A 24,498-nucleotide genomic window follows, 5' to 3' on the forward strand; every position below is an offset into this window, starting at 1 on the left:
CTCAGGCTTACTTACATCGTGTACGAGAACTAAATGAAGATTATCGTCAAGTCAATCGTGTTCAATAAATACCTCTATTAATTATTTTTATCCAAAATATTATTTTCCATGCCCTGTTATTTTATATTTTTTTTCTTGCTTTATAATTATTATTATTATTATTTTATATATTTAATATACTTACAAGAGGTAAGAGTATGTAATGCCATTATCTTCGTCACCGTACATGTCTAATAGCACTTCTGATCGTGATATTGGCATTTTTTTGCTTTTTATGGGAATTTTTTTTCTGGGGAATTTTACGGTGATTCTTTTAAATTGATTTTTTTTTTTATTTTCTAAGGTAGTATTGATGGGGATTTTTATAATTAATTTTGAAAATTACATGATTTTTTAAAGTGAATATTATGGGTAATTTTATGGGGATTTTTATAAATTTATTTTATGTAAAATTTTGATAACTAATTTTTTGATATTTATTTTCATGAGTTGAAAATTATAAAAAATTTAATGAGAATTTTTAAGGGTAATTTCAATGGATTTATTTTATGGGGACTTTTGAAATATTGATTTTGGTATGTATTTTTAAGAGGAATATTATGAAGAATTTTTATGAAAATTTTCAAATATTAATTTTGGCATATTTATTTTGATGAGTTTAATTTTATGGAGAATTTTTATGAATTTATTTGTGATAAATTTTAAAAACAATATTTTAATGTTTCTTTTCGAGAATTGAATGGCCGTGAGAATTTTTATGGGAAAAATTTATAAATTTATTTTATGGGTCATTTTGAAAATCAATTTTTAAGAGCTGAATTTTTTGGCGATTTTTATGGGTAATTTTTATGAATTTATTTTATGAGGACTTTTGAAATATTAATTTTGGTATTTATTTTTAACAAGAATATTATGAAGAATTTTTATGAAAGTTTTCAAATATTAATTTTGGCATATTGATTTTGTTGAGTTGAATTTTATGGAGAATTTTTATGAGTAATTTTTATGAATTTATTTGTGATTAATTTTAAAAATTAATATTTTATTTTCTTTTCGAGAACTGAATGACAGTGAGAATTTTTATGGGAAATATTTATAAATTTATTTTATGGGTCATTTTGAAAATCAATTTATAAGAGCTGAATTTTTTGGCGATTTTTATGGGTAATTTTTATGAATTTATTTGTGATCAATTTTAAAAATTAATATTTTATTTTCTTTTCGAGAATTGAATGACAGTGAGAATTTTTATGGGAAAAATTTATAAATTTATTTTATGGGTCATTTTAAAAACCAATTTTTGAGTGCTGAATTTTATGAATAATTTTTATGGGTAATTTTTATGAAATTATTTTATGGGGAATTTTAAGAATCAATTTTTAAGTGCTGAATTTTATGAATAATTTTTATGGGTAATTTTTATGAAATTATTTTATGGGGAATTTTAAGAATCAATTTTTAAGTGCTGAATTTTATGAATAATTTTTATGGGTAATTTTTATGAAATTATTTTATGGAGAATTTTAAGAATCAATTTTTAAGTGCTGAATTATATGGATAATTTTTATGGGGAATTTGTAAACCCATAATATAATGAATTTTAATAAATTAATTCAATGAGTATTTTTTATGGGAATAATTTATGCCAAATTTACATAAAATACTTTTATGGAGGTTTCAAGTAAAAAATTTCTATAAGAAATAATTTATCATTTTTTAACTGATAGTAAATTTAAATAATTTGAATAGAAAATTTCTTATGCCCCAGACTTAATTTTATAGATTATTAATTTTTTTATAAATAAAAAAAAACGTAATAAATTCACTCAATAACATTTAAATAAAAACTGTTAAATAATAAGGTTGTAAAGGCGTCTAAAGTATGACTGAAGACAAACCCGTGGTGATGGTAATATATAAAAGATAGACGCACCCCGATATCCGGTAGTTATTCGAAGCATCAACCATCATCGGTAACATACATACATATACATATATACATAACAACATTTTCATCCTTGATTTTAATAACGCTCTTCAATATATACATGCAGTCGTGCACGACTATTCGATTACACGGGAAATGGGATACAGTTTGCATACTATCCACCGATACCTTTAATATAAAAACATAAAAAAATATGCATAAACAAATAAAAATTTAAATTCTACAACGTGTCATTTGGTGAAATAAAAACTCTTTTTTTTACTTTCCTACTCTTGTATGATTACGTGGATTTATTTACAGATAGAAATTCAATGAGTAAATGGTGAAATTTATTACCTTGTTTTAATGGCACGTCAATTGATTTGTAGTAAAAAAATATTTAATCACTTAGATTATAAAAAAGGGGTATAATTAATTTTTTTTTACGATCTAGATGATTCTGATGATAGTATCGTTAGGAGATTTAAGTCCCCGTAAATGAACGGGGCCTTATTTCAAAGGCAATATTAGTTGTTACTTTTTCTATAAATCATTTTTTAGTCTTATCGATTTCGATAATATAATGCCCAATTATTTTCACAAATTTTATTAAGTTGGGCCTTATTCGCTTTTTTTTATTATGTGTGCACGAAATTTATGCAATAGCTGAAGAATGATTTAATAGTATATGCCATAATAATTTTGGGCCTTATTCGCAAATCAAACTTTTGGGCCTCATTTACTCATTATTTGTTGTACTTCGCATTAAATTGCACTGTTGATAGCAAACATTTTTCGAGTTATAAGACCCAGGAAAATAAGATCTCAATTTAATACGGATTATTTTTGGGTTTTACCCAGAGTAAAATTTATTTTGGGACCTATCTAATAACTGGCCGAATTTTTCGTTGCACAAATGTGTTGAATATACGATCCAAAATTTAATTTTTATCATAAGGCCCAAAAACATTGGGCGTCATCGGTCTATTTTCATATTTTTACCTCAAAATAAAAATGACATTAATAAATGAGACATTGTAAATTATAAGGCCCAAAATATTTGGGACCTATTTTTCTTATACAATTTTAGGGAACTCATTAATAAATTTTCAGTACAATAGAAATTTAAGGATTAACTATAGTTGTAAAATATTACATTTTTCAGCATAGGACCCAAAAAATTTTGAGCCTATAATCCATTTGAATATTTAAGGGCCTCGTGAAATTACAAATACTTTAATCAAAAATTTATATAAAATGCACATATTTTTAACTTATAAGGCCCATCATTGTTTGGGACTCATATTTCAATAGCTTATTTTTGGGCCTCGTTGAGTTACCCCTCACCCAGCGTACATTTTCTAAGCAATCCCTAAAAAATTTGTCGTCATAGTGCCCAAAAATATTGGGCTTCATCGATCTATTTTTGTATTTTTTACCTAAAAATAAAAATCATATTAATAAATCGGACATTTTAAATTATAAGGCCCAAAATATTTGGGACCTATTTTTCTTATACAATTTTAGGGAACTCATTAATAAATTTTCAGTACAATTGAAATTTAAGGACTAACTATAGTTGTAAAATATTTCATTTTTCAGCATAGGACCCAAAAAATTTCAAGCCTATAATCCATTTAAATATTTAAGGGCCTCATGAACTTACAAATACTTTAACCAAAAAATTTATATAAAATGTATATACTTTTAACTTATAAGGCCCAAAATTATTTGGGACTCATATTTCATTAGCTTATTTTTGGGCCTCGTTGAGTTACCCCCTCCCTCAGTGTACATTTTCTAAGCAATCCCTAAAAAATTTGTCGTCATAGGGCCCGAAAATTTTTCTTCCAACATTCTGGGCCTTGTTAATTTGTAGTGCAACTATAAATCGTTATTAATAAAGAGTATAAAAAAATGACGAGGTGATGGTAATGTATCACGAAGTAAATACGTGGATCATTAACTAACATAGTTTAATACGGAACGAATGAAGATAAGGAGGGTTCAGTAAATGTGAATTTACGTGGCTCTTTTGACTCGGCTCGGCTGTTATACGATTAACGTTAAGCTACCTCATTCGTGATTTACCTCATTCACAATCTTATATACCATAAACACAGCATAGAGCGCAGACTATACACGCCAGTAGTCCTTTATCATCATCACTGCAGCTGAGTTGAGTCGATATGAGTGTGTAACGTTAATCTGTGTATGTTAAGAGAAAAGTATGCGTGTACATCTTAACCATCTGGTATCCTCTCTTGTGTGTCGGTAATTAAAACATTTAAAGCCTTCGGACTATCTTAACGACTGCACAGTAACATTGAATGATATTAATTGGTGATAAAAGTATAATCAGTGTTTACTATCATCGAATACAAATTGATTTATTGTGACATTCGAATTTTTTTTTAATAATTATAATTATTTAATAATTATTTTATTACGGGCCATAAATCTTCAGGAATACGAGTTGAGATGAAATATGAGCTGACCGAAAAAAAATTTTTTATGAAAACGAGGCCTAAACTTTTTGGGCCTTATGATGATAAATTATCTATAGGCCAGTAAAATATTAATATTTCCTTGAAAAATACATGTGACTGTTATTTGAGGCCAAAATCAACATTCTAAAAAATAAGGCCCCCATTTTAGGGCCTTATGATTTAAAATTATTAGTTCGAGTGCCAAATCAAAATATAGATGTAAAATAATATATCAATCATATAAAGACGCAAATTAATATTCTTATCAAATGATGCCCAATTCTTTTGGGCCTTATATCATAAAATGATATTTTCTAGAAGAGAAGACTTTAGGTGAAAGCAATAATTATTTGATGAGACTTGTTTGATTTTTTTACATAAGGCCCGAAAATAGGGCCTTTCATTGTACAATTAACAGTTTAAGAATTATGTCATGTTAGACCCAATATGTTTAGGACTTAAAAAGTAATTTGTTTCCTTTACATGCGAACGAACTAATATATTATATAGGGCCCCAAAAAATGTACTAAAGAAAGACTGGACTTCGGGGCCTTATGTTGCATGATGAATAGTTGAACTATATATGAGAGCACTTCTAAGCGTAAAAGGTATACTAAGAATGAAAATTGGTGGTATTAGATAATTATGACATAAGTCCCAATTTTTTTCATAATAAGTATGTAGATTGTCAAGGAAAAAAAGATTAATTGCCACTAAATATGCCCAACCATATATTTCACAAAATAACACTAAAATACGCGTATTTAAGTAGTCCCAAAAAAGGTTATGGGCCTTATATGACAAAAATTAGTACTCCGAAATTAACAAAATACTTCACAGTAAAAACTACGCAATCATTGCAAATAAACCTGCAGCGTATTTATTGCAGAATAAGGCCCAAATAATATTGGGCCTCATGTGTCTAAAATTGCAGTCGAAAAATACTTCAAAAAGTTTGAAAACAAAAACAGAAGCAATAACCCAAAGTAGGCCCATAGTAAGATTATATCAAAATAAGGCCCCAAATAATTTGTGGGCCTAACATTGATAAGGAAAATCTGATTGATTATTTAAATATCTGTGATTAAAAACTACAGCCACGATTAAACATAAGACCCAATCACGGATAGTGACAGAATAAGGGCCAAATAAAAAAGCTGAGTTATAAGGCCCAATAATATTTGGCCTAAAATTTTGTCCGAAAGTCAACGAAGTGAAAAAGTAGCATGCAGATTTAAAGGCCCAAATCAACTTTATTAATGCGTGAGGCTTTCTTATCAAGGAATTTAACGACTGGGCCAAAAATAATAAATAAAAATTGCAATATCAACAGTCGGTAAAGAAAATTCATCACATTTTATTACATACTCAAGTTTGAATAATTTATAGCATCCGGATCAAAGGCCCGAGTCACTAGTTGCAGAACGGTTGGAATACCCAACAATTATCCACTCATCCCTTCTTAGCGTTCTCTCTCGCCATCTTCTCCATCTTATTCTCTCTATCTTGTTCTTTACATGAACACGTTGGGTCCACTCTCTTTACAGTACATTCTTTCACATTCCCAACGTCGTCGCCATATGCCGGCTTGTCCATTCCCATAATGGTAAGCACATTTTTATTATTTTTATTGCCATCTTACGCTGATAATTTTAAACCTTTTCTTTTTACGATATTTTCCGCGCCTGTTTTATCAGCGGAGTCTATAAAATATTGTCTTAGTAAAAAAATTTTACTTTCATTTAAATCGAAGGCATTTTAAAATTGCGTTGCAAGAGAAAGTTTAGATTTATCTATTATAATTTTTTCCAAGGAATACATTCACGTTTTTAATCAATTCAGCGGAATTATTTTCTTTTTTTTTATAGAATGTTTTTTCTCAATGTTTTGGCTGGAGAAGATAAAGGAGGAAACCGAGCGTAGGTGGATGTCGAGGATAGTTTATGAGGGACTGGATAAATAATAATAAATATGGTCGCGTCGCGAAAAAACATAAGGCCCAAAAACCTGGGACTTATTTTATGATTTATTTTAAGGCCTTATTAAAATAATATTGATTAACACAAATATTTATCTGGTTATTTTCAATAAAATAATAATAATAAAGTCCATAGTTTTAGGTCTGGTTTTAGAAGCCATTTTGGGCCTTATCAAACTTATTAAATAGAATAGGAACATGCGAATAATTTCACATCCATTGAGACTATCCATAAATTTTGGGGCCTTAATTTGTCACATTATCTAATTTGGGCCTTATTCTTCAGCTCCTTTAAAACTCTTTCCAAAAAAATCCTAATTCTTAGAATTAAAATCTAGAATTTCAAAACAAAAATATATAAGTCAAAAAATTAATGGGCCTTACTTTAAAATTGTATTTTGGGCCTTATAAAATTTGTGCAAATTTTGAATTCTTCGTATCTGAGCTTGTCCAAACAAGGTCCAAATAGTTGGGCCAATCATTTTCAAATTCGAAATTTGGGGCCTTATAATTTTCGCCCGTAGAATTTTCCAAAAAAATGACTGTAAAGCGTTCATCCCAATGTTATGGGCCTTACACAATAATTTACATATTTCGAGTCTTATCACGAAATTACCGTATTAACTAAATAAAACCTGAATTAAAAAAGACGTTTATAAAAAACTTTTTTTATAGGCCCATAAAACTCATAACAGGCCCCGGAATATAAAAATAACGTATTAAGTCATCAGTATAATAATTGATCGTTAATTATCATAACATTCTTTCATTACTCATTTCCCAATTAATTAATTAAATAAATATAAAAAAACTAAAAAATAATGTTCACCAGAAAAATGGGACTTATATTTTAAAATAAAGAAAAGTAATAAAAAATAAGACCCATGGACCATGTCTGATAACACCTTAGACGACGTGCACACGGTCACGGAAATCGTGCGTGGATAATTATGCTTACAGGCTTTAGCGGGGCCTTACAGGGCCGTTGGCTGAATTGTAGCAACATTGCGTGCGTACGTGCGTGTCAGACAAGGAAGCAGCTAGAAATTGCAACAGTACAGTATATACACACGGAACACGTTCTATACTTACGAAGAAAAAAAAAACTAACAAAGATAAAAACGACTAAGAAGGAGAAGAAGAAGAATAATACACTGTGGGCCTTATACATCAGATCCGAAGACGTACAATTCAAAGCTACAGACTCTTTATCTTACTATTATTCTTTAATTCACATTTAACGCTATCTTATACTGACAATGATACATGCCATTAAAATGGGCATAATTTATTTTGGGCCTTATTCAAATTATTTGATAATCTTTTAACATAAGAATATTTATATGGATAAGTCTTGTATTTTCTGTTCGAGAAAAATTAGAGCCCTAAAATTTGGGCCTTATATTGTTAAGGTTTTATTTTTTGGGACCTTATTCTTCATAAATTGTTTGATCTTTTTTATTAGGAAATACAAGCTGAGTAGTCATAAGTAAAATAAAATTTTTCAGTCAACTGATTTTGGGCATAATATGAAGATTTGGGTCTTATTCAATTTCAAGTTTAAATTTCATTATTTTAAAGTATTTTCAAACCAATTCCGCGGCATGTGAGCATAAAACAATAAAAAAAACCAGCCAATTTGAACGAATTAAACTTTAGGCCTTATTGCCATATTGGGACTCACACTAAATTCCGCTACACACACATAAAATCAATTATGCGATATTTTAAGCGCTGGAACACAAGAAATATACTAATTTGTAACATTTGCGATTTTGGGCCTTATGTATTTTATTGGGTCTTACTCTGAATTTAACTTGATGTGCCTTAAAATTTAATCTATTGTATAGATTGTAGAATACAAAAATAGCAAAATATTGTAAAATAAATTTTGGGCCTTATGTACTTTAATGAGCCTTAAACTAAAATTTCTCGGTTTTTTTACTCTTCTAATTAAAGTCGTCACTTCTGTGACTTGAAAAATTATCAACTCATTTTTTTTTGTGCTTCTTTTTTGGGCGTTACGACACAGCATGAATAAAATATATATTTTTTGGGACTGATGCTCTCTCTTAAGCTCAACAGTGTTTCTGAATTTCTAATTCTCAAAAAATTCTCACTAACACTGCAAACTTTAAAATTTCAATTTTTGGCCTTAGTATTTTTCTGGGCCTTGGCGAACTTTACTGATCTTTCTAATCACTTCAAAATCCTTCACTTAAATTTAACACGTTAAAATAATAAGTTTTATTTTTCGGCCTTATTGGGCCGAATTTTGATACCCATCGATCATCAAATATAAAAACCTCACCACTCACATTGAAAATTTCCGAATTCAGGAAATCCGAGTTCAGACCTTGCCGGGCCCAAATCCAACAGGCGTTAAGGGCTTACTCGACCCTAATATCTTCTGGGCCTTATAGAAACTAAATAACCTCTCTCATATCCTCAAGCCCTTCTCCCATGTTTGAAACCTCCCAAAATATTGAATTCTAGTTATGGGCCCAATGGGCCTTATTTGGCCCATTGGGACTCAAATGTTAAAATCTACTAGCTTTTATACATTTAAAATTCAATTCAGGCCTTACTGGGCCCAAATCTATGAGGCCTACGGGCCTTACCTGGCCATAATGGGCCTTATACTTCTCCCAGACTTACCGATCAATTTTTCTAATCCCAAATTCTCATCCACAAGAAATCCAGTGACACTTTATCACCACAGACACACAAAACTTAACACACAAATCACTAAAAAAATATTTCTCTTATCAAAACATGATCTCACGTCCGTTAGACACTTAAACACAAAACATATCAATTAAAACTTATTTTCTCATGCCCAATCCACTTCATCACACACGCACACACACGACCACAATAAAAAGCAAAAAAATAAATAAAGTGTTAAATGAACTGGGTCGATTTCCAACGGCGTCAGCGTCTATTTTTTTTTAATTTTATTTTAATCAACAATCGATTTATACAGCAAATAACACGGTTGTGAAAGTACCCGACGGACGAGACCCAACTGAGGATCTATACAATAATCGATCCTCTTCCCTCCGATCCTCTTTCTATTCCCCCCACTTTTGGGACTTACGGCCTTTCACTCCCACTTTTTCAGGCGTAAAAAATTATTTTTTAAATATTCAAATTCAGCTGCTCGATTTTTCTTATCCTAACCCACTGAGGACTTCTACGGCTTACATGACACATACGAAAAAAATTTGGGACTACACTTGGGGCAATTCGGACACATCAAAAATAAATTTTAAAATCAGAAAATTCAAATTTTCCCGCTTTCGGTAAAAAAACTTCTTTTTAGCTACAAAAATTTTTTATTTTGTGAGAAAAAGTCATTGCTAATTATTGCTCGGACCCTGACGTTTTAAAATCACATATTAAAGTATGAATTATTATTATTATTAATGATAAAAATGATTTTTTCGTCAAAAATGAGTCTGTCAATTAAAATGACCGTAACATTCAAATTTATGAATTTACGAAAAATTTCAAAGAATAAAAATCGTTAGGAAATTGAATTTCCAATCCAAAATGCATATATTATATTGATTTTTGTTGATAACTTCAGACATATCGAAGTTTTAAAGAAAACTAAAAAATTGAGAAAAATCAGTGATTGAGTCATTGCACAAAAATAACTGTAACTCCCAAAATAATGGATTTACGAAAAATTTCAAAGAATAAAAATCGTCAGGAAATTAAATTTCGAATTCAAAATGCATATTTTTTATTGATTTTTATTGATAATTTCAGACGTATCGAAGTTTTAAAGAAAACTAGAAAAATTAAAAGAAACATTCATTGCACAAAAATAATTCTAACTCCCAAAATAATCGATTTACGAAAAATTTTAAGGAATACAAAATTAAAGCTCATAAAATTTCCTATCCAAAACACTGATTTTTTGTTTAATTTTCATTGAAAAAAGTCATTACGCTTAAAATCATGAGTTTAAAAAAATTTTTACTGATAACAAAATTTTTTGTGCAAAACTCTTGTAACCTTTTAATTTTTATCGATAAGTTACTGAAATATTTGAAGTTTTCAGGTCGTGTCCATAATACGACGGCGTAAATTCAGTGACTCGTAATTTTTTTTTTAATATTCACGATTTCGAGCAATTTACCGCCACCTGTCGGATCGGAGGTAAACTCTCTCAGCCATGTAATCCTTGATGGTAACAAAAATTTCAAACTATTAAACTTGGACACTGAGGCGCCATCTATGATAAAAAAAAAGAAGTGATTTAAACAAAAAAAGTAAATAAATAAAAATAAACGAATAAAAACAATTAACTGTCTCAAAAAAAAAAAAAAAAAAACAAATAAATTAATAGTTTTGTAAACAAAATTGTAAACCATCAAACTTTCGGGTCTCAAAATTAAAAAGTTAAAATTATCAAGTGATTTTTCACAATAAAAATTTAAATTTTTATTTTACTGGTAAGTCAATTTTTAAATTAAATAAAAAGCAGAAGTTAATAAAATTTTTTTTTTTTTTTCAGATTTTATTTGGATCAAAGAAAAAAATTAATAACTCGAGATGGATTCCTACGACGAGAGGGACGAAGTCGTTGATGCCGTAATAAATCAACTTTCGGGTGCGCTGGATAACCCACGGCAGATTTCTTCGAGAGGATCGACCGACAATCTTCACCATCTGCTTGAGGAGTTGGAACCGCTGGTCCCTCCATCATCTGACGATGACCAAGTTATTGATTTGTTAGAGACAATTATACGGGAATCGACTCCAACTAACTCATCAGCGCCATCTACGAGTCACAGTTTCAATGAGAGCCCGTCCATTTTGTCGACAGATAGCCGCAGGGGATTTTGGTCAAAATTATTTAAAAGAAAGTCCCAGAGATCTTCGGAAGGTTCCCAAGATCCTGCAGAAGGTTCCCATGATCCCGCGGAACCTTCAAAGTATTCGTTACCATCAATAGGATCAGCGAACGACTCGAGTGCTTCTGCTTCAGCTTTGAAAGCTGCTGAAAATTATGTTGCTCAGCTGGAAGACTCTGGGCCTGGTGATCTGACTTCCGTCAGTGCTTTGGGCAGGGAAATAAATCGTAGGATTTGCGTGTGGTCTTCGTCAATGACTCTGAGACGTGAAGTAGGTTCCGGTAGACCTGGAGACCCGATTAATGTACAGTTTCATTCCCAACCTGAAGATATCATTGGTCATTGGAGTTTGATCGGCAATGAAGAACCACAAAATACCGAGAGTGGGTTGAACGACTGCCTCTTCAACGCGATTTCTGCTCAGACGGGTCACAAGCCCTCCGAGTTGAGGGATATAACAGTTGCACGCATGCGCACGAATATTAGAAGCGTGGCCAATAGGATTCGAGAGCTAGCACGCCGGGAAGAGTGTGACAGGATTGTGCTGATGGTCGGAGGTGCAATGTACTTTGGAAATGACGCGGGAGCCGCGGGGAGACTTCTAAAAGATTGTCAACGTAAACGGTCAGATCTGACAGGCAGGCCAGGGCATCCCAGAGGTCACGTGTCAAGGCCTGGATGTCCAGGACCGTTTAATAGTGCCGAGAACTATTCGATGTTCGGGTGCAAGACTGCATTCATGTCAATAGATGATCAAAACGAATTGGCGCATCGAGTCCTGAAGTCGCAGCCGGTCCATGAAGCCATGGTCAAGTTGAATGAAGGAAGCGATTTGGAGGTGGTAAGAGTCGAACCACAAGATATCGGAGTGGATGAAAATAAACCAGAAACCCATCTACCGAAGGGTCTTCATTTTAATGAGGGCGTAGTAGGAGAGCCCCAAGAAATACGGGGGCTAGTTATAATATTACACCATTCATATGGGAAAAGGAACAAACAGAAATCTGATGTTTTCGTCTATACGTTCTATCCAATTTTGAAAGGGTAATTTTTTGGGGTAAAAATTAATGGACATTCGGTACACCGATTAGGAAATCGATAAATCGAAAGTTAAATTCGATACTTTTGAATTTGCACTTTAAATTAAAACTTTTTTTATTACAATGTACAAATTTTTATATGACACATAATATTCAGATTTAATAAAATATAAATAGAATGACAAAAAATAGAGAATTTTAATTATAAGATCATTTAGTGTAAGATCGGATTAAAATATTAGATCTAATATGGACGCAAGATACAATCAAGGCATCGATTCCATTACTCATCGACTCTATTACGCAGTGTGACGATGCGACGTATTCACATAAATTGGTCTCAACTTCTAGCATCGTTCGAATGAAAATAAAACTGGGAAAGCAGCGAATCTGACTGCGTGTCGCGTTTGTGTTCAACACGAGCCATCACGTCACTCTTAACCAGCTTGTAGGTCGGTATCAACTTATCCGCCGTCGGTAAGGTCACGGGAAGCAGAAGGTAAAACAGAGTCATAAATTTCTGAATTATCGACCGCAGGTTCGCAGATTTTAGTTCGTGGCCTATCGATTCAAAAACTTGAATAAATTCCCTGCAAGACCCTTTTATCATGTAACGGGTAAAATTTGTTTAAATTAAATCATACGAGGAGCAATTAATTATTTGATGTTGCAAACAAATAAAATTAATAACGAAAGAAAGCGTCAAATCAATTTTAAATGACGCCAGAAACTCGGGATTTAGACGAACCAGGATTTGGTTTGAAGAAATTAGTAATTTAGAAAGTATGACTAAGAAAATTAATTATTCGAATCATAATTAGTAAAATTAAAGATTCAAATTAAAAGCTACCCCTTTTTGCTAGGATTTAACTCGCCGGAGTCCAGGGTTGAAAAGGGGTCTTTTCAATGTAGACAGTTTTTAATAAAACAATAAACAAAAACTTTATTTAAACAAGAAAAAAAAATCCTTTCCAAAAAAAAGAAACACAGGTTTAAACAAAAATAAACTAGGATTTTATTTAAATAGGGGAGGGTGGGGCAGAGCGGCCCCCCTGAAATTTTGACCAAAAAAAATTTTTTTTTTTTTCGACTAATTACTATAAATCTGATATGTTTGCGCATTTTTACCCCTACGCATGACATTTGGGGCAAAATGGACAAGCCCAAAATTTTGAAAAAGTGATTTTTTCATATTTTTATCGTCAAATTAAAAAAAAATTATTATAATTCCACATTTCTAGCCCTACGCATAACACCTGGGGCAAAATGGACCAGCCGAAACTTCCAAAAAAATTATTTTTTCATATTTTTCGGCTGTTTCTCTATGTAAGAGGCAAATTTGGTCACTAAAAATTTATAAAAATTAAATTTTTTTTTTTAGTTGATAAATTTTTGAAATAAAGTAAAATTATAGAATTGATTTTTTTTTCTATTAAAAAACAATTAGTAATTAAGGTAATCGAGAGTGAACGATTTTTTACGCTTTAAAAAATTTTTTTCGAGTAATATAAAACCAAAAATAGTTGTCAAGAGAAAGAAATACATTCTTAATGATGAAAACAATTTAAAAAAAAAAAAAACGAAAAAAAAAATTTTTTATCACTTTTTGAAGGGGGGCCGCTCTGCTCCACAAAAAAAAAAAAATTTTTTTCAGAATTTTGGCAAAATGTCCATAAATTTGTTCGAAATAGGACAAACGTAAAGTGATCATATGGTTGAAAACCACGAAAAATAATAATTGGCTTAGGGGGGCCGCTCAGCCCCACCCTCCCCTATAGTTCGAAAAAGCTATCGGCGTTGAAAAGTAAAAAAAATAACATTTTATGTTGTTTTTTCCGGATAAATCATAATATGATGTACTAACCTGTGCCTGAAATCATACAAACTTTTTCTCTTTATGGTCTCTTTTGATTTTTATATAATGTCATCTAACCTGTTATTTAATTTAAATCATATTATTAACAAAAAAATTGTTAAAACCCAGTTTTTAATATTTTTCGCGGATATTTCATATATTATTGCTCTGACCTAAAGTAAAAACTCATTCGAATCTTGATTTTGATCGCCGACATTGATTTCTGCCTCAATACCTTTATTTTATTGAACCTAATTGGGAATTAAAATTTAAAAACCGTTCTACATTAATGATTTTCGATTCTTAAATTTTTGAACTTTAGCATAGAACGTAACTTGTTAGAGCTTGAAAAGCTCATAAAAAAACAATTGCATGCAATAGGATTTTTGAGCTCGAAGAGCTCGTGTTCATCGTATTCACGAACGAATATACGTTCGATTCCCAGTTCGGGCTGTCTATATTTTTCTCAATTTATCTATAAATTGTCTTATTGAGAAGGTTTGCATGTTCAGGTTTCCACTATATTTAAATACGTGACTATATATGTATATTCATATTGATATTTTGGAGCTCCTTGAGCTCAAAAACAGCGGGAAGTTTTGAGGCTGGCCCGCAGGGCCAACCGACGCCCAGATTTTTTTGACTGTAATCTCACGTTTCATTTCATCAAATACATCGTTTGTAACAAAAATATTTTTATAGTAAGCCTAAAATCGTAAAGTCTTTTATCCAACCTCCCTATGAACTTGTTTCAATTTCCATGTTTTTGAATAAATTGAAATTCAGTTGACTCAAGTGCAAATAGGCCAAGCACGCAGCGTATTTCAGAAGGAAACACGATTTTTATCAGTGTAGAAATGTCTTTTACTAAAAATTATGATTAATGTTGTTCGGAAAGAGAGGTGCTGAAATAGGAAAGTTTATCAAGTCGGGGGTAACACAACCCGGGACGAATTAATGTCGTCGATTGTACACTTCCCGCATGAAAAAACTTTATATGTAAAAACATATATGATAGAATATATGAATATTATAATGTGATATATTGTACAATATATAAAATAATATTTATATTTTTGCCGTATTAATATATGATAATATATTGAAAAAAAATATATTGCTAGAATATATTATCAATATATTTATCAATATATGACTTTTTATGTATGTTTTACATGTATATTTTAATATATCTTTTTCATATTGATATATTGTATTGAAAGTAGTATATTAATTAATATATACACTTATCCAAAAAATTAAAGGAACAAGAAAATTTTATAATTTTTTTAGTGATTTTTGGAAGGCTGTATTTTTATGAAAAATGATCGTATCGAAAAAATAAAAAAAGCAAATTGAAGCTTGAAATCTCTAGTTTGAAGATCTTTCAGCAAAATATTTTTTTGAGCCACGGTTTTTGCGGAATCATAAGAAAAAGGTCGAGACAAAATTTTTCTAAATTTTTTGGTTTCGTTTTTTAGGTCTACGGGACCGGGAAAAATTTTTCCAAAAAAACGAATTCATGGCTTGTTTAGGAAATTTATTTAGCTACAATTTGCTTTTTTTGTTTCTCTGTACGACAATTTGCTGCTGAGATATCAGCCTTCAAATGAAAAAGGATCCTTTTGTCTTTGATTATTGATATCTCAGCAAGAAATGGTCACACAGTAATTTAAAGGGCAGTTTAATAAACTTGAATAAATCCCCTACAAGCTCCATTTTTGATTTTTTCAAAAAAAAATTTTTTTTCATCCTTGATATCCATTTGAAAAATCTTTAAAAAATGGCCATTTTCTGGTTTTTTAGTCGACTCATCGCTACTCTGCAAATATTGATAAAAAAAATAATGTTGCCAGGTAATTTTACAGCTTAATGTACCCCCAAAAACCCTGAAAACTTTCAGATTGATCCATTGAACCGTTTGTCCGGTCCGATTGCTCAAAGTTTTACAAAACAATTAAAGGAACAAGTTTTGTTACTTAATTTGTGTAATCATTACCAAAATGAAAAATTTAATTTTTTTTGGATTTTCTTTCATTTTTGCGTTAGTTATTCAGTAAATGTAAGGTAAAGAGGAAAAAAAAAAAATTTTCCAAAAAACGAGACCAAACAAGAATTTTTTCCAATTTTTTTTTTTTTTATGTTTTATTCGGGGGGTTATTTTTTTTTTCGTTTTTCGGAAAAAAATTTTTTTTTTTTCTTTACCTTACATTTACTGAATAACTAACACAAAAATGAAAGAAAATCCGAAAAAAATTGATTTTTTCATTTTAATAACAATTACACAAATTAAGGAACAAAACTTGTTCCTTTAATTGTTTTGTAAAACTTTGAGCAATCGGACCGGACAAACGGTTCAATGGATCAATCTGAAAGTTTTCAGGGTTTTTGGGGGTACATTAAGCTGTAAAATTACCTGGCAACATTATTTTTTTATCAATATTTGCAGAGTAGCGATGAGTCGACTAAAAAACCAGAAAATGGCCATTTTTTAAAGGTTTTTCAAATGGATATCAAGGAACAAAAAAAATTTTTTTTTGAAAAAATCAAAAATGGAGCTTGTAGGGGATTTATTCAAGTTTATTAAACTGCCCTTTAAATTACTGTGTGACCATTTCTTGCTGAGATATCAATAATCAAAGACAAAAGGATCCTTTTTTATTTGAAGGCTGATATCTCAGCAGCAAATTGTCGTACAGAGAAACAAAAAAAGCAAATTGTAGCTAAATAAATTTCCTAAACAAGCCATGAATTCGTTTTTTTGGAAAAATTTTTCCCGGTCCCGTAGACCTAAAAAACGAAACCAAAAAATTTAGAAAAATTTTGTCTCGACCTTTTTCTTCTGATTCCGCAAAAACCGTGGCTCAAAAAAATATTTTGCTGAAAGATCTTCAAACTAGAGATTTCAAGCTTCAATTTGCTTTTTTTATTTTTTCGATACGATCATTTTTCACAAAAATACAGCCTTCCAAAAATCACTAAAAAATTTATAAAATTTTCTTGTTACTTTAATTTTTTGGATAAGTGTAGTATATTTTATATTTTTTAAATATGTTTTCCAATATATTGCAAAATATATGGTTTCCAATATATTGTAAAATATATGGCAGTTTTTTTACTTTTCTTAGGTTATTGCCAGTAAATATAAGGTCAATGAAAAGAAGGAGAAAAAATAATAAATTTGACTTTTTTTTTGTGGAATTGTGTAGAAATTGAAAAAGTATATTGAAAAAATAAAATTTTCAATATATTGCGAAAAATATAAGTTTTGATATACTGGAAAAATATAATTCCAATATACCGCGAACCATATATTTAATCATATAAATTCTTTCATATATAATCAATTATATAGAGACCATATACCACTAATTATATGAGTCAAAATATATGGATATATATATATCAAGTTTATTATATTATACATATAAATTATATATATACTATCCATATATGATAAGAATGTATTGAGCATTATATGAGATAATATATATAGAAAAATACAAAACATTATATACAAGTAAATATATTATGATAAATATACAATCCAATATATGTAAAAAACATATATTTTTCAATATAGATATTTTTGCCGCTATATATTTATCACATATTCATCATATATTTTTTTATATACTTTTAACAATATATAGCTTTTCCATGTGGGTAGTAAATGTTAAGATCTCTTTACTTTTCCGGCTACACTATCAGACTTATCACAAAATGTCATAAGATCTTTTTTGTAGACAATTTTATTAGCTACAAATTATTTTGAGTAAAGTTATTCAAAATTCCACATTGTTTTCTAGTTATTTTCATTTTTAAGTTTAGCTCTTGAAATCGATCAGAACGCTACTTTTTAAGAGCTTGACTTGAAAATGAAAAAAGTCTATTTACAATTAATTACTAAAAGTCATTATTTTGTTAGCCTTGATTATTATATATTGGACTTGATAAGTTATTTTTCTACTAATAAATGTCTAAATGTTTAGCATTCCAGTATTCAAATTAGCGATAACAAGAAAAATTAATAATTTATTAAATTATGACAAAAGCAATGATGCTGATTAAATCACAGTTATGATTCAATCAAGTAAAATTCATGAACAAATGGTTATTTTCGATATGCGACTACAATGAAATGAGACTACAAAGAAAACTTAATGCATGTGTCCTGTACATTTTTAAAATCTCTAGATATGAACCCGGGTAAAAAACTTTATATATAATTTATATATAATTATATATAATTTATATATAATTATATATAATTATATATAATTATATATAATTTATATATAATTATATATGATTTATATATAATTATATAATAATGACTTTTGTGATTTCGTATAATTATATATAATTATATATAATGACTTTTGTGATTTCGTAGGGTTATATATAATTTTGTAAAGTTTTATTTTACATAATTTTACATAAAAATTTACAGCAATTTTATTTTAAATTCAAATAATTACATAATTACCAAACTCTCTTTGCTTTATCTGTCCTTTTACATATATAGTCTCCTACTCTTACAAGCTGAAAAATACTTTTCAAATCTTTTAGTTTTATCAACAAGCAATTTTCAGATTCTATAACAGGCACAATATGTTTTACTGCTACTTGCATATTTAAATGACACATTATATTACTATTATCTGGTTTTAGTTGTTTAAATGTTTAGGTTTTTATTTAAATTTATTAAAAAAGTGCCGGATAGCTCAACTGGTAGAGCACTCGGCGCGATACCGAATTGGTCTGGGTTCGATTCCCAGTTCGGGCTATCTATATTTTTCTCAATTTATCTATAAATTATCTTGTTGAGAGGTTTGCATGTTAAGGTTTCCACTATATAAAAATGGTTATATAAGGCCAATTTCTATATATAATTATATATAATTATATATAACTACATATAATTATATATAACTATATATAGTTGCATATAATTATATAAGGCCAATTTCCATATATAATTATATATAATATTATATATAAACTTTTTTACCCGGGAACATGTCACTTATTATTATAATAATGAGCTTCGATGGCTTACTCTAAGGTCTAGGCGGGAGTTTTTCTTATCTTGTATTGTTTACAAAGCGTTATATTTAAATCAAAAGCCCCTAATAAGGAAAGACTTGTATATTTTAGAGCCCCGTCTGCGTAGAGGTTATGTCCGTCAGGATTACCTTGTTTTACTGGGATGTCATAGTGCTAAGTATGATAAGTCATTTATAATATCTGCAATAAGATTTTGGAATCAATTGCCTGGTTATTGTACTACAAAGCTTACCTTTGCGGAATTTCGTACCTCTTGTTATGAATATTTCCTAAGTTTAAATTAATGGTAAATGTTATGATTACTGTTAGAATTTATATTTATGTGATGATTGAGTGTGATATTGTTATATTAAATTATTTAATAATGTAATTATTTTTACTTTTATGTATACTATATTATTGTTATATTATATTGTACTAAGGGATGGCCGCAAGAAGCTTCGACTTCATGGCCAATTAAATAAAAAATAATAATAATAATAATAATATGCAAAGGTCGCGGTTCCGACAGGCTAGAAGTGACGTCACGAGTACCATTCGAACGGATAAACCGATTTTGATCTCCAAGGTGGCATTCGACGCGGCTTATTAATTCCTACAAACGGTGAAAAGTTGAGTTCGATCAGTACGGTGCGTTCGGAAATGTTCCGAAAGTAAAATTTTTTCAGAAATGTTTTTTTTTCTGATAACTTGTTAACTGGGAAATTTAATATCCTCAGGAAAAAGTACCCATAATCTTTAGTTTTATTTATTGTTCATCGTGGCAATTATAAAAATTATAGTAATTTATGACATATTATCTTAACCTATTGCTTATTCAGTTATTCATTCACACGTACTTTCTATTATTTATTATCAATATTCTATTATTTACTTGCCAACTTATTTTTTATTTATTTATTTATTTATTTATTTTTTTTTTTTCAGTGTATACATATATTAGGGTGAGCTAAAAAAACTAACCTATCGAATTTATGTCTCAAAAAGGACCTATATATCGAGAAAAAAATTCTCCCATTGGGCAAAATTTTTAGCTCAATTTTAAAAGGTATCGGTAGCCATTTGATATTTCTTATTTAAATATCATGTAAAAAAATTTTTTTTGATTAAAAATGTTATAACTTTTGAACCATGTGAGACGGAAATTCGGCTCTAGAATATTTTTGTAGGGCATTAAATTTCTTGAAAGAAAGTCTTGGGAGTTGAATTTGTAAACTTTATATTTCGTATACTAACAGGCTATTAAAGTCTAGAGTAAACAGAATCATACAAATTTAAGGCTTTATTTGGATTTTCCAAATACATTTCTTTTATTGTGATCGATAACAAAATATTATTTGTTACAACGTGGGTATTGTTGGTGATTTCATTGCACTACATGTAGAACAAATTTTCTCGTAGTATTAATATTTTTAATAATAAAGCCTTAAATTTGTATGATTCTGTTTACTCTAGACTTTGATAGCCTGTTAGTATACGAAATATCAAGTTTACAAATTCAACTCCCAGGACTTTTTTTTAAGAAATTTAATGCCCTACAAAACTATTCTAGAGCCAAATTTTAATCTCACACAGCTCAAAAGTTATAATATTTTTAAACGAAAAAAGTTTTTTTGCATGTTATTTAAATGGGAAATTTCAAATAGCTACCGACACTTTTAAAAATTGAGCTAAAAATTTTGCCCAATGGGAGAAGTTTTTTCTCGATATATGGCTTGCAGGCACACCGTCAAAAGTAAAAATTTCAGAAGTATACCAACTTCAGAAACTCACAGTTAGGAATGTAAAAAATAAAGATGGTTCATTATTCAGAATGACAAATTATCACCTTGTCAAAAACATCGAATCTCTAATCTTTATATCAACACATACTCAGAATTTACAATGTTCATTCTTTCGTAATAAAGAATTAACAATATTTAGAATAACAATATTTCAGAAATCCAATACTTCCGAAATATTCAAACTACGAACGCCAATTCTTCAGAATTACATTTTATACGAATGACCATTTTAGTAAAATTTTCTAAGCTTTGCTGACAGTCGGTATTACAGACTTTCCCTATGAATTTACCATTATCATGTGAGTGCTTTGGCGGATTCATTGGGTTTAAAAAATTTGTATGACTCGTTATGTAATAATTATATATGAATTTTACGAGTTTAATTTGTATGAAACGATTATATTGAATGTACTGAATTAAGATAGAAGTGCTATTTGTGGCCAGTAATAATTAAGTTCTAATAACTCTCTAAACATGAATAAGTGAAAATAAGTGAAGATTTACTAATGCCAAGTGCAAACCGAACCACTAATTTCAAAAAGTGGTTCGGTTGGCACTCAGAATTAGTGAATATTGACTTATTCATGTTTAGAAAGAATAGTTGAGTTATAATTATTTAAGCTTCAACATAAAATCGTAAAATTAGTGACATAATTTTTTTAACACATACTAATAAACAATATAATCTCATCTGTTTAAAAATAGTTTATAGATTTTAAATATTATCAATTTAACTAAACTAAATTTTAATCGAAACTAATCTTGATGTATATCAGTATATACCCTGTCCAAAAATTCTTGTAGAATCCATGTAACTGCGACAAAAACCGCATAGAATCCTATAGACTGTATTGGTTTCAATGCCGTTTTTATCGCATGTGATTGGATTCTATGGGAATTTTCGGATTATTATTATTGTAACTTAATTATTATTAATGCTTGTGTGATGAATAAAAATACAGCCTAAATCAAATCCAGATGCATTTTTTATTTATAAATTTATAATTAACATATATGTTTATGTTTTATTAGGTCCAATATTTTAAATAATAATTATAATTCAAGAATAATTGATTCATTCTATTGGACATTGATCCGTGTATTATTTTCAATATCTTATTTGAATTTTATTTTATAATTCATATAGGATAGAAGTACCATTTTTGGCCACTTTAGTACCAGTTTTGGTTACTTCAAAAATTTTAATAAAATAATACGCAAAGTACGTAATGATATGATGAATTTTTTTTAATTCATTTAAAGGGAATTTTTAACTTCCCGCTAAGAAAATTGTAAATTTTCAAAAATTCGGGAAGTTATTGGTTTCGGTCCGATTTACGAAAATTGAATTTCCATCAGATGTCGACGTTTCGAGGTCCTAAGAAGCTATTCTGACTAATTTCACGATGATGTCCGAGTGTATGTATGTGTGTACGTACGTACGTACGTATGTATGTATGTAAATATTAATAACTCTTGAACGGATGAACCGATTTTGATCGTTGAGGTGTCATTCGACGCGGCTTGTTAATGTCTTGAAGCCGTGAAAATTTGAACTTAATCGGTAGGGTGCGTTCAGAGATATTTCAAAAATAAAATTTTTTCGAAAATGTTTTATTTGGATAACTTTTAATTTGCTCAATGGATTGATTCCAAAATCTAATCAGCTCTAAAACTCTATAAGCCGCGTCGAATGCCACCTCAACCATCAAAATCGGTTCATTCGTTCAAGAGAAACCGTTAACGAAAGAATTCAAAAAAAATTTTTTCCTTGGTTTTTTGAAATTTCTCAAAAACGGCTGAATAAATCAATTTCAAAATTTGATCAGCTTCAGAACTTGATAAAACGCGTCGATTGCCACCTCAACCATCAAAATCGGTTGATTCGTTCGCGAGATATCGTGGGAGAAGGAAATGCTAAAAAATGGTTTTTTACAAAACAATGGCATACAAAAGTATTTGCGAGCTCGAAGAGCTCGAAAATGTAATCACAATAATGTTTTCGAGCTCAGCGAAAACAGCGGAAAGTTTTGGGGCTGGCCCGCAGGGTCAACTGACAGACTGATTTTCTATTGATTTTCTATCGATTTTCTATGACAGCAACAAGTTTTTGTTTTTTGTCAATTTTCTATGGATTTTCTATCGATTTTCTATGACAGCAACAAGTTTTTGTTTTCTGTCAATTTTCTATCGATTTTCTATGACAGTAATTATTGTGATAGTAATTGTATACAAATTATATATAAAATTAATACTAATAATAATTGTGATAGTAATTGTATACAAATTATATATAAAATTTATACTAATAATTATTGTGATAGTAAATGTATACAAATTATATATAAAATTTATACTAATAATTATTGTAATAGTAATTGTATACAAAATTGGCTCAACGAGCTCGAAAACAGCGGGAAGTTTGGGGGCTGGCCCGCAGGGTCAACTGACAGACCGATTTTTTTTACTGTATTAGAATGATTTTTTTTTTTTTATACTTCTCCATTAATTAAAATGAAATATTAAAGGTCTAAAAATAAAACACTGGCCATAAATAGCACTTCTATCTTAATTTAGTACATTCAATATAATCGTTTCATACAAATTAAACTCGTAAAATTCATATATAATTATTACATAACGAGTCATACAAATTTTTTAAACCCAATCAATCCGCCAAAGCACTCACATGATAATGGTAAATTCATAGGGAAAGTCTGTAATACCGACTGTCAGCAAAGCTTAGAAAATTTTACTAAAATGGTCATTCGTATAAAATGTAATTCTGAAGAATTGGCGTTCGTAGTTTGAATATTTCGGAAGTATTGGATTTCTGAAATATTGTCATTCTAAATATTGTTAATTCTTTATTACGAAAGAATGAATATTGTAAATTCTGAGTATGTGTGGATATAAAGACTAGAGATTCGATGTTTTTGACAAGGTGATAATTTGTCATTCTGAATTATGAACCATCTTTATTTTTTACATTCCTAACTGTAAGTTTCTGAAGTTGGTATACTTCTGAAATTTTTACTTTTGACGGTGTGCCTGCAAGCCCGATATATAGGTCCTTTTTAAGACATAAATTCGATAGGTTGGTTTTTTTGGCTCACCCTAATATATATATATGTATATTAAGGCCTTGGGCATTCCCAATCTAGACAATCGAGTCGAACTCATATACAAATCAAATTCGCATCTCAACCAATCCAAATTCAATTTTGAATCCAGATCGAATTTATGGATCGGCGACGGGACGAACCTCAGGACCGAAAGACCTCACACTCTTTGGGTGAAAAATTCTGTTTAGTTTTCAAATCATTAAAAATGTTTTAAGATCTATGGTCGGTAAGTAAGAAAGACAATCTGTGACATCATGAGCGGTGTAGTAGGAATCTGTACCATCGGAATTTGTACATGGACATCCGCCCATAATTACAAACCAACTTAAATTCAAATTCCGGAGGATCGACCTCTGAGCTAT

General features: G+C 29.7%; 2 protein-coding genes across 3 annotated transcripts in view; one reads left to right on the forward strand and one right to left on the reverse strand.

Moving 5' to 3' along the window:
• LOC130677064 (ankyrin repeat domain-containing protein 6) overlaps positions 1 to 9,434 on the reverse strand; it is a 153,569-nt gene extending 144,135 nt beyond the window's left edge. The window contains exon 1 of one of the 2 annotated variants that reach the window (XM_057483642.1): positions 9,053 to 9,434. Coding sequence is in view for 1 of the 2 variants with exons in the window: in XM_057483641.1 (XP_057339624.1) it covers positions 185 to 261 (77 nt within the window). In the remaining variant the exon portion in view is untranslated. Of the gene's footprint in view, positions 1 to 184; positions 417 to 9,052 lie in introns of those variants that run through there. The other variant, XM_057483641.1, reaches the window with a different exon arrangement.
• Positions 9,435 to 10,713: 1,279 nt separating this feature from the next.
• LOC130677223 (uncharacterized) lies at positions 10,714 to 12,500 on the forward strand. The gene is made up of 2 exons (XM_057483898.1): positions 10,714 to 10,860; positions 10,923 to 12,500. Exon 2 carries the CDS (start codon positions 10,961 to 10,963, stop codon positions 12,308 to 12,310), a length of 1,350 nt encoding a protein of 449 aa, XP_057339881.1. The 5' UTR covers positions 10,714 to 10,860; positions 10,923 to 10,960; the 3' UTR covers positions 12,311 to 12,500.
• The last annotated feature ends 11,998 nt before the right edge of the window (positions 12,501 to 24,498 follow it).

The sequence above is a fragment of the Microplitis mediator genome, chromosome 11 (assembly GCF_029852145.1).
Source record: "Microplitis mediator isolate UGA2020A chromosome 11, iyMicMedi2.1, whole genome shotgun sequence".
NCBI classification, from domain to species: Eukaryota; Metazoa; Arthropoda; class Insecta; order Hymenoptera; family Braconidae; genus Microplitis; species Microplitis mediator.